Here is a 12,174-nt window from a genome sequence, read left to right as displayed (position 1 = left end):
ACCGTTGGGTAAAGTTCAATAGTGGTGAACACAAGCAACAACAAATGTAATTTTTGGGTTCTCATTTTCCCTAACCCCAAAATGAAACAATCTACGATAGTGATGAGATCTCTGACATTGGTCCGAGAAGAGAAAAATGTCAAACTTGCCGTCCCTCAGCCATTGCATCACTCACACTCATGCAGAGTAACTCTGTAACTCAGTGCCAAAGTAATAAAACACAACATATGGTGTAATAAATATTCATTAATGTTTGTAAAAATGAAGATATTAAAAACATCACAGTCCATGAAAAGGATCCGTTGCATGGATTTCTACTGACAGTAAACTTTCAGCGAACACATTTCAGAAATAAGAAGTGCATACCGTCAATCCCCAGGACACACAGAGTCTGGTTTTCAGGACAAGGCTCAAACTTGGCCACTATTTCGAGGCAGTGCTCCTTTGAGACATTTGTCATCTGAAACGCAAACAAACAGTTAGGAAAGATGAACAGGAGAACGATTAAACACTTACAGTGCATTCAAAACAGCTACTATACAGCCATCTAATTAATCCAAAATCACTTTTATTCAGATTCCATTCGAAATATGTGACAGATAAGAGGACGGTGCTCACACAGCTAGCCCATCTCTGCTCTGTGACGCCCGACAGATGCCGTTTAAATGCACTGATTAGTCAATGAGATTCCCGTCCATGCCAATCAGTGTCAGGTCTTTCCTCCAGCTAATGCTGCGGACACCAGATCGCAGTGAACTCTCGCTGATGATTAGCTGCTGCTGGAACTCAAATGGATTGCTCTACTTTGTTCTCAGCTGTTTTTCTCAGTCCATTAAGAAATTAATGACGGTGTTTGATGAGAGCCACTTTCTTCTGCTGGTAACTACTTGAGGGAAATGAGACTGAAGTGTTATCATGAAGAAAAGGACACTCTGAGTGCCACCATTTGCTTGAAATGCTTATTTTCTCATTCTATATAGTTCGTGGTGGGCTTTTTGTGTTTTTAATTTCAACTCGACTGCATGCTAGTGCTGTATAATGCCGCATTTCAACTTGTAATGAGATTTTAATGACCACCTGAAACATTATATTAGCATTCTGTCAACCACTTGCTTGAAACACCACTTGAATCAAACATCATGTGGATTTGTAATATGGAAATTCACCACTAGAGGTATGCAAATGAAGTTACATAGGTTAATGAACAGCAATATAACACACACTTTTTAACAGATCAATTCATTTGAGACGACTGCAAGTTCACTGTGATTTCATTTTAAATCACAAATCAGTTTAGAGTCCAGAGGCATTGTTCAAAATATGTGCATATAGTCATAATACATGTTAACATATAATCATTTCCTAGTTGTTTTTATAAATAATTTATAAAACGGAAAAATGTTAATGGGTAGCTGATGCATGACATTTCCATGAGCATTTTTATCACCTCTTCACTGCTGTGGTGTGGATTTTTATTAAAAGTACAAACTTTGTAGTCCCTCAATGAAGAGGAGCTGAGAACGAATGCAAAGTAAAAGTGAAAAAATTACTCGCGCATAATGCGCTGTCAAACCAGTGTTCATCTTTTAAGCATTAATAATAACTTGATTCCTCAGTTGACAAGATGTAGATGAGAAGGTACACATTTATTCCAAAAAGATGTCTAAATAAACAAGGTCACTCATTCATGAAACGTTGTTCTACAGAGTTTTCCAAGCACGTTGTTCTTCGTCTTAACATGCCTCACAGTATTTGTCATACAGTGGATTTCCTCACAGAACACGCCTCACCTTCTGTTCGGTCTCGAGGAAGCGTTTGAGGTCGTCTGTGTCCAGGTGGTCTTTATGGTTGCTGTAGGTGAGCATCAGCAGGTACAGATCGCGCCGCGTTGACATCATCTTGTAGAAAGAGCAGAACTCCTCGAATCCCAAAGTGCCCTGGTTGTCATCAGTGTCTGCCTCCTAAAGATCAGTGATGGAGAAAGACTGAGACTGAGATCAGTGAGATGGACAACTCCAGAGAGGGTTATTAACCCCTTAAATTATCAATTAAGCATTTGCCAAAAAATGAATAAATAGCGAGAAAAATGAAGGTGAGGCAAATAGTTTGCCTTTACATGGAAGTCATTAATTGGATGAAGGCTTGTTTTATCGGGTCATAAAACACTAGATAGACATTTACAGAAACAAAACAAGAAGTCTAGCAGAAGGTCCATGCTGTACTTTTCCATACAACAAAAGCATAAAAAGTCCAAGAGCTATCAGTTGCAAAAAAGAAAAGACAGGGAAAATCTTTAGAGTAGCCAGAAGACATGATGAAACTGAGTCATTATACTGTATATAGATCAGTGAAGCAAACTCCTCATAAGAGATGACATTTTTAGATTTTATTTTGGTTTAAAAATATGACAAGACTGTTTAGTAACACTTTAGTATAGGCTCCAATTAGCTGCTTATTAGCATGTCTATTATTAACATATTGGCTGTTTATTAGTGCTTATAAAGTACATATAATGCATGACATCCATAATTCTATCTTATAAACTATTAATAAGCAGCAAATAAGGAGTTAATTGAGGCAAAAGTCATAGTTAATGGTTAGTTAATAGTGAGAATTGGACCCTAAAATAACGTGTGACCGACTTTTTTTAAGGACCAATTCTCACTATTAACTAGCATGCATGTTACTAGTGTATTGGCTGTTTATTATTACTTATAAAGGACATATTAATGCCTTATTCTGCATGACCATATATTAGGTCCCTTAATTACAGTATACCCAATACCTAAACATAGCAACTTCCCCACTAACTATTAATAAGCAGCAAATTATGAGTTTATTAAGACAAAAAACCTAGTTAATGGTAACACTTTATTTTAGCGTCTCTTAACTAGCTCCTTATTAAGATTGCATGCATATTTCTAGAATATTAACCAATTATTATTAGTATGAAGCACATATTAATGCCTTATTCTACATCCCTAATTCTACCTAAATGTATCAACTACCTTTCTAACTATTAATAATCAGTAAATTAGGAGTTTATTGAGGGAAAAGTTTATAGTGAATGTGTTCCCAATTCTAAAGTGTTACCTAGTTAAATTATAGAGAGAACTGGACCTTACAATAAAGTGTGACCAACAATATTCCTCCTCATACCTGAAACCGAATACAGTCAGACTTTGACTTCATTGTGTTAAAGGCCTCAACACAGACACTGCCATGCTTTTTTTGTAAAGATCACTTTCAGTACATATTCAAATACATATTCTGCATATTTGACCATTTCTTTCTATGTTCTTTCTAAAAAATCCCCTTAGTCCAAAGGGTTTATGAACATTAACCATTTTAGTATTTATGTATTTAAATATGTAGTTGATCTTCTGTAAAACAGTAATGCACAGCTATGGGTAGACTTGCTTGCTAATGCCGGATTTCAGTCACTGATCACTGCTTATAACGGAAGATAAACCCTCAGCTCTTCATTCAACAGCAGCAACCCACTGTCACAATTAAACCCCCTCCACGCTGAGAAACCAGACCCTAGAAAACAGCAGCGCCTCCCCATCTCCGGCAGCTCTCAGCTCATAAGAGCCCGAAGTGTTTTCTCAGCTCAGTGAATCCTGGGCTCAGACGCCGGCGCTGATCCGGAGAGCTGCTGAGTCAAACACACACACAAAGGCTTGCGGTGAGCCGAGGCGTGGAGGATGTAATAAACCCGGAGCTCAGCGCCTGAGAATTGCTGCTTTATGGAGAGAAGCGTGAAAACAGGTCACAAACACCGAAGCTGCTCAGGAGAGCTGCATTCACAGCGCTCCCTCCGAGGAGCTGACTTCACTTCCTCTGAGTGGACCGAAACTATGCTCCTTTTAAATGTAATTAAACTGAATCAAATACATAACTTGTAACAATAAGTTGCTAATGTATTCTGAGTGGTTGCTAGGTTAATAACGGACTCATGTTAAAGCCATGCCCCTCTGATATGCTGGTCCCTAGATATAAATCAGGATATTAATCTCTTATTTTATTGTTTGCCAGGTAAAGATTACATGTCCAAAAGTTAACAATAAAAGACAGCACACATTCACATTAACCACACAAGTTTAATATTAAAGACAGGTTGAATATGTAAACTTAGGGATGACTGACTACTATTAATAATAATGCTAAAATACAATTAAAATATTATATAATATATTTTATACAACAACTTGAGGTATGGTATAAATAAGACCTGTATTTATGTTTACAAAAAGGAAATTATTGATTTAATTTTGAATACATTAAGACATTGATATTATGAAATATTATTACAAAAAACAGTTTTATATTATTTAACAGTATTATATTATTTTACAACTTTCAGCAACATTACTCCAGTCTTCGGTGTCACATGATCCTTCAAAAATCATTCTAATAGGCTGATTTCTTTATATATATATATATAGCAAATAAAAGTGAATATATTATTACTTTTAGTGAAAAAAATTATGAAAAATATATATTGTATATAATCTATTTTATAAAAAACAACAACAAAATTCAAAACAATAAGAAAATATATTATTTTAATTATTATTTGGTAGTACTGGATTATTACTGGTTTTCAGTAAAGATAAAGAAAAAAAAAGACAAATTCCAGAGCACAGTGTGCCGAGCATCACACAGGTTAATTGTGAGGTGAAGCCAGAGAAATCAGGGCCAAAGACTTCAGGTGAAAAACACACTCAACATCACACTCTGTTGTTGGATAGCAGGGCCAGATTGCCCCCCTGTGGTTTACTGTGTCTTACACTAAAGGCCATCTGTGTCCATTTACAGCAGATGGGGTGGACGCTGATGAAGTGTGAAGCTTAGTGACCTGCAAACAGCTGATGTGAGGTCTCAACCACATAGTCACACACAGTAATCCAGACAGCCTGGAAAAATGAAGAAGAGTAGAGCCATACAGTACACACCATAAGAAGAGCATGGTGTGGCCCAGAGAGAGAGAAAAACTCAAAGCTTTCTGGAAAGATCTTCAGTGTTGACCAGTTGCCTGGTCAGACAGCAGTATAATCATATTCAGAGAAGCATAATTGTAGATGATACAGGACAACTGTCTCATGCACATGCATGCATGCAAAAAAAATGGCAAGCTCTGATTTACAGGTGTTAGGATGCATAGGTTATTAATGCTTCAAATAAAAAAATCTGCATTTTCTAATTGGATCTGGTGAAGAGATTTTGGTGTAGTCAGGATCAAACATTTCTGCTGTTTTATTGACAGGATCTAACAATGTAACACGTACTTTAAACTAGTTGGTCACTTCATGTGTCAGTCAGGCTAACTGGGTGAATAATAATAATATAATTGACCAGAAAAATCAACAATGTGACCAGTCTAAGAAAACCCACATAATGGACTGATGGTTTAAGATTGCATAAGGTAAAGATGCGCATTAAACAGTCATTAAACAGTTTGTGGTATCTTTCCAAATGTCGTACGTTTAAAAGTTGATTTGGCAGATGGCTTTTATCAACCAGTACCAATGAGAAGCAGATCATAATGGCTCACCTTAAACATCTGTTTGACTTTCTGTCTGGGCAGGTTGACATTGAGCTTGTGCAGGAGCTGCAGCACTTCACTGATGCTCAGGCAGCCGTCTCCGTTCTTATCGGCCTCTGTGAAGGTCTGCTTCAGCCATGTGAGGGGTAAAGTTAAGGGTCTGAGAACAGCACAGAACGGTAAAACACCTGCACTCACAACAAACGTGTCAGACGTCATTTCATCACGACAAGCAGTTAAACGGCTAGAAGTGAAGTTGCAGGTTTACTAAAAAATACAGCCCAGATGCTCTGAAAACAGCGTAGCTTTTTAAGTAGCAATATACGTTTTCAAAAAAAAGTAGCAGTTTAGCATGAAGAGGTACATCACTATTCTCTCATTCACTTTATTCTAAGGGAAGAAGATTCAATAACTTGACGGTAGTGAATTTTTATGAAAGGTAGCTTGACAACTACATTTATAAAAAGCCAGTTTGATGGTAAGTGACTACTTCATAACTACTAAAAAATGGAAGTAGCTTGTAGTTTAGAAGTTTCAAAGTAGCGACAGGGAATTAGGTGTGTGCAATATTTGTTGTCTATGATAATATTGTAATTGTTGTTTTAACAATATGCAAGCTGACATTATCAAGTATGTCACTCACTTTGCACGTAAAAAAATATTCCTGTATAGGCTTTTTGTTTTTTATATGTGACCCTGGACCACAAAACCAGTCTTATGTCGCTGGGGTATATTTGTAACAATAGCCAAAAAAACGTTGTATGGGTCAAAATTATTGGTTTTTCTTTTATGCCAAAAATCATTAGAATATTATGTAAAGATCATGTTCCATGAAGTTATTTATTTCCTACTGTAAATATATAAAAACTTAATTTTGTATTATTAATATGCATTGCTTAATTTGGAAAACTTTTTAAGGCAATTTTTTTTGCACCATCAGATTCCATATTTTTAAATAGTTGTATCTCTGCCAAATTTTGCATGTGAGCGAATGTGATATTAACTTTGTAAAACAGTTTAAAAAGATATGTATTTAATATTGAGTGAGTTAAACTCAATATTGAAAATACTGTTATAAAATATATATATTTTTTTCTGTTTTGCCACTATAAATATTTCCAAACAAAGACAAAGCAGAACTTCTGCATTTCTCTGAGCAACAGTGAATTAATCTGTTTTAGAATTAATAATTTGAGTCTGTGATTCAATAATCCATTCATAAAGACAGCCACCTGCTTCATTTCTACATGAAGTATTTTGGTTGCTTCAATGAATCACTCATTAAGCCAGAGGCTTGCTGCCACCTCCTGGCAGTTTTAGTGTCATATTCAGGCTATCAATTTTTACCTATCATGTGTTCCCGGGGAATCAAACCTGCAACATTGTGCTTGATAAACAATGCTCTACCAACTGAGCTACAGGAACTTGTAGTAAGTCGCTTTGGACAAATGCGTCTGCTAAATGCATTAATTTAATTTAATTTAATTTAATTTAATTTAATTTAATTTAATTTAATTTAATTTAATTTAATTTAATTTAATTTAATTTAATTTTCCATGACAGGCCTTAACCAGCCAAGGTACCAGATAAAAAAAATATAGTTTAATTATCAATTTCCAAAAAAATCACACATCAAATATCACTTCTTTTTTTCTTTTTTTTTTTTCTTTTTTGTCAATATCGCACACCCCTGCAGGGAATCAAACTCTTCTGACAGTTTCAATGTGCTGATGTTTCCTAACCTACCAAAAATCTGAGTAATAGTAAGACAGATTCTGTTTCTGGAATGGGAGCTCCGTCAGGAAGGATATTGGTCACGAGTGCGCTGTCGTTTGGCCAGACTATCTTCATCGCTGATGCCGGCCATAAGGTACTTAAGGCCAGTAATCCAGGTGCGAGCTTCTTCTCCTGTTCCTGACACCAGGTCAAGAGACTCCATGTGCTCACCATAGTAGATGCTGAAGCAGCAGTTGGGATCAAAGCTACCGTCGGCATACCTCTGGAAGATCTCCGACTGCTTCCCCTCACTCACCTCCCGAATGGAGTCGATTGAGACTGCGAGGAGAAGAAAAAACACTGCAATAGGCACCGGGAAGCTAAAGAGATGACATTTACACTATAATCCTGAGGTGTTCATTAACATTCTACTTTCCTCCAAGCTGCAAAATTCTCAAAGAAACATCATCTCGCATCAAGATCCCAATGCTATGAATGTGTGTAATGAAGTCTCTCAAGAACAGATTATGTAAATGAGAAGAGCAGACGGCTACCTCGAATTAAACAGTCTCTAACGCCAATGTAGACCATCTAGAAACATTGAATTCATCAATTTGTGCTCATTTAGACTTCTGAACATCTGAACGGCATGCTATAGTAGGACATTCCTCAAAAACAAGTCCAAATAACTACTGGGGTGACATCTGATTCAACACATGCCCCTTGTCTAACACCCATTTTTGAGATGCATCAGCATATCAGGATGGGATTTTAGACAAATAAATACAACATATATGTTAATTACGCTCCAGAATGCTTGATTCTGATTGGCCAGTCATGGCTTTCTGTATATTTCAGTCAAATTTTATTGTATAATGATGCTAAACTGCTAACTGTACTATGCAAATAGTCAACAATGCAGTTAAGAAAGAAAGATAAACAACAAAGTCCATTAAATAAAGATAATATAGAAGATATGGAGTCATTTTACTAATATTAATCTTTTTGTCCATATGTCTTTATGCAAAGTTCTCTAATGAGCCTCACGGGCAGTTTTTTTGAGCATGAATCAACTGGTGCATGTTTGCGCTCAGTGAGGCGACTGCAATCTTTCCGTTTAAGACTGATGAATAATTGAGGCAACTTAAGAAGCTGATTAATTCCCTGGGCTGCGGTGGATTGTAGGGACTCTGAACTTTATCCCCCCTTGCGAGACACAATGAGCGCTGTCATTTAGACATGAATCATCGGCTGTGCTACTGAAGTAACGTTCCCCTGTGAGGCGTGATGTCAATAACTCATGCGAGTCGAGGACACCCTCAGGAAATAGAAAAGGCAAGTGAGGCAGGTCGCTGTAATCTATTCCAGTCATATGCACGACAGTTAGAGCCATCAAATTATATTTAAATCACCAAATGCAACAGACATGCAGAAGTATTCCATTTTTGAATGCTCCTCATGAGGGGAAAAATCACAAATGAAATCTGAATTTTCTTTTTAAGTCTTCAGTCTTTCTGTGTGTTTCAAAGGACTTATTAAAAGATGTCCCAAACGTTGCTCAGGTTCTATCACCTCTGCACTCATTGGGGATCTCAAACAGTTCTCGCCAAATTAAAGTCGACACTTAAATGAGATATGTGAGTAACTCAGCTCTATATTTCTTCGCGGCCCGGTGAAACACACCAATTTGAAAAACTAATGGAATGCATAGTCGATATAAAAAAATGGATGATGAGTAATTTCTTACAGCTAAATTCTGAAAGAGTTGTTAATTATAAGACCTAAAAACTCTGCTTGTAATAACCTAGAACGCTGTCTAAGACTTGACGGTTGCTCTGTCAATTCTTCGTCATCAGTTAGGAACCTAAGAGTGCTATTTGATCGCAAACTTTCCTTAGAAAGCCACGTTTCTAGCATTTGTAAAACTGCATTTTTCCATCTCAAAAATATATCTAAATTACGGCCTATGCTCTCAATGTCAAATGCAGAAATGTTAATCCATGCATTTATGACCTCAAGGTTAGATTATTGTAATGCTTTATTGGGAGGTTGTTCTGCATGCTTAGTAAACAAACTACAGTTAGTCCAAAATGCAGCAGCAAGAGTTCTTACTAGAACCAGGAAGTATGACCATATTAGCCCGGTCCTGTCCACACTGCACTGGCTCCCTATCAAACATCGTATAGATTTTAAAATATTGCGTATTACTTATAAAGCCCAGAATGGTTTAGCACCTCAGTATTTGAATGAGCTCCTTTTACATTATAATCCTCTACATCTGCTACGTTCTAAAAACTCTCTTTAACCTGGCTTATACATAACACACTAATATGCTTTTAATATCCAAATCCGTTAAAGGATTTTTAGGTTGCATTAATTAGTTAAACCAGAACCCGGGAACACTTCCCATAACACCCGATGTACTTGCTACATCATTAGAAGAATGGCATCTACGCTAATATTAGTCTGTTTCTATCCTATTCTGAGGTCACCGGAGATAAGAGATCTGGGGGTCACTGCAGTCGCCCGGATCCAGTACGTATCCAGACCAGATGGTGGATCAGCACCTAGAAAGGACCTCTATTGCCCTGAAAGACAGCGGAGACCAGGACAACTAGAGCCCCAGATACAGATCCCCTGTAAAGACCTTGTCTCAGAGGAGCACCAGGACAAGACCACAGGAAACAGATGATTCTTCTGCACAATCTGACTTTGCTGCAGCCTGGAATTGAACTAATGGTTTTTGTCTGGTCAGAGGAGAACTGACCCCCCAACTGAGCCTGGTTTCTCCCAAGGTTTTTTTCTCCATTCTGTCACCGATGGAGTTTCGGTTCCTTGCCGCTGTCACCTCTGGCTTGCTTAGTTGGGGTCACTTCATCTACAGTGATATCGTTGACTTGATTGCAAATAAATGCACAGACACTATTTAAACTGAACAGAGATGACATAACTGAATTCAATGATGAACTGCCTTTAACTGTCATTTTGCATTATTGAGACACTGTTTTCCAAATGAATGTTGTTCAATATAGGTATAGGTAAATATAGGTGACTTGACTTGATATGACTGATATCATTGATGGAGTAGGACAGGGGTGTCTAATCTTGCTCCTGGAGGGCCACTTCCAGCATTAAATACAGCTGAAACAGCTAATCAAGGTTTTGGGGCTTACTAGATACCTCCAGGCAGATTGGTGCAGGCAGATTGTTGGAGCTAAACTCTGCAGAAAGCCTTACACTGTCTTACACTTTTAAAAAGAAAGGATTTTATTGACATCTGTGGTTACATGGACAAACTTTAACATCCATGGAAACTTTCTATTGCGCAAAAGCTTCTTTATGTTGTTTTTTTGATTATTAAAATGTTCCAAACATCAAGAAAAAGATGTTTTCCCCACTATATTTCCCTAATGACAGTTTTATGGTATATATTTTTTTAAAATTTTTATAACAGAAAAAGTAGGGATATAACAATTAACTGTGAGCTGGTCGATTCAAATATGTAACTATTCAAATCGGTTGAGATACTAAACAAATCTCGATTCAGTTTGAGGTACTGTAGGCATTTATATCAATCTATGTCTGAGGGGAACTTACAATCTTTAGAAAAGTTTAGATGGTATTTTTTCTTTTCATCTTGCCTCTATATGATGCATATTAAAGTTAATAAGTGCAGTGCTGCTTTGTTTACAGCGGTAACCAAGGAAACGCTTTAAGCACCACCTGCTGGCAGAGAGTGAATCTGCATCTCATTCAGCACTGATGTTTCAGTTTCATGCAGATATTCTTATGTACAGTTTCACAAAACTGAAGTCAAATTATTTTGTTTTTGCTTCACATTTTTGAAATTACACAATCTAATTTAGAATAAAACTGCTCCTGTTGCATGTATGTAGCATCTTTGTTTAGATCATGATTAAAATGCAGTGGTTGCCTCTCATTTAAACTGAAAGAGCAAAGACAAAGCCTTATTTTATTTGTATGAATATATTTATTTTATTTGTGTTACTTATTTAGGATATTATATTGAGAATTTCCTCTCAAGTTTTCCTCTCAAGTTTTTACTTTTATGAGTCCATTTCAGACTTACTGCATGAGAGCGCCCTCTGGCTTCTATTACGAATGAAGCATACACTGCATGAGAGTGTTTAGCGCTCTGTAATGTTCTCTAGTTTTGGACATTACTAAAATATCAGGTCATCTTGACTCTTTGATTTTAAATAAAGATTTATTCACACTGACCTTTTGAAAAAACTTAAAGTGCACACACTTTCCTGAAAAAGTGCGGGGGACGAATTTACATTTAATTATAAAAAATGGGTTTTTCATGAAAGGTTCTTTGGGGATCCCAAATTGGTTCTTTAACAGCATCACTGTGAGAGAACCCCCTTTTATAACCTTTATTTGTAATAGTGTAGAACAAAGATTTCAGTATCCTAAGCTATAAAAGAACAACATCAAGTAATTAAATTTTCATCAGGCTCAGAATAAATCGATAGAAATGACTAATAAAAAATAATGCTTTCAGAGCTTAGGCGTATCCTTAAAAGGTCCCGTTCTTCATGAGCCCATGTTTTAAACTTTAGTTAGTGTGAAATTTTGTTGTTAGAGTATAAATAATATCTGTAAAATTCTAAAGCTCAAAGTTCAATTCCAAGCGAGATATTTTACCCGCTTGGACTACATCCCTCTACCTCTTGCAGTAATGACGTCACTAGAACTATTTTTTTGACTAACCTCCGCCCACAGGAATACACAAAAAAGGGGGCATGGTTTTGTTGCGCTCCGACGGAGAAGAGGAAGTGTTGCGTTTGAAGAGTTGCGTTTGTCGCCATGACGTCGAAATGCTGTTATTTTCATCTATTTTTGTTTGGCCTTCCCAGGGACGCTGTACTTAGAGATCAACGGTT

The 12,174-nt window shown here is 36.8% G+C and overlaps 1 protein-coding gene across 7 annotated transcripts in view; it reads right to left on the bottom strand.

Moving 5' to 3' along the window:
• The window catches only part of LOC113107833 (1-phosphatidylinositol 4,5-bisphosphate phosphodiesterase eta-2-like), a 113,868-nt gene that overhangs the window by 26,560 nt on the left and 75,134 nt on the right, over positions 1-12,174 (bottom strand). For all 7 annotated transcript variants that reach the window (XM_026270599.1, XM_026270598.1, XM_026270602.1 and 4 more), the window contains 4 exons: positions 7,360-7,603; positions 5,558-5,687; positions 1,791-1,961; positions 367-460 (listed from right to left, as the gene is read on the bottom strand). In XM_026270599.1, coding sequence (XP_026126384.1) covers positions 367-460; positions 1,791-1,961; positions 5,558-5,687; positions 7,360-7,603 — 639 coding nt within the window. The remainder of the gene's footprint in view (positions 1-366; positions 461-1,790; positions 1,962-5,557; positions 5,688-7,359; positions 7,604-12,174) is intronic.

This window comes from Carassius auratus, chromosome 8 (genome assembly GCF_003368295.1).
Source record: "Carassius auratus strain Wakin chromosome 8, ASM336829v1, whole genome shotgun sequence".
NCBI lineage: Eukaryota > Metazoa > Chordata > Actinopteri > Cypriniformes > Cyprinidae > Carassius > Carassius auratus.
Note: the sequence above shows the minus strand (reverse complement) of the source record. Positions and strands in the feature narration are given on the sequence as shown.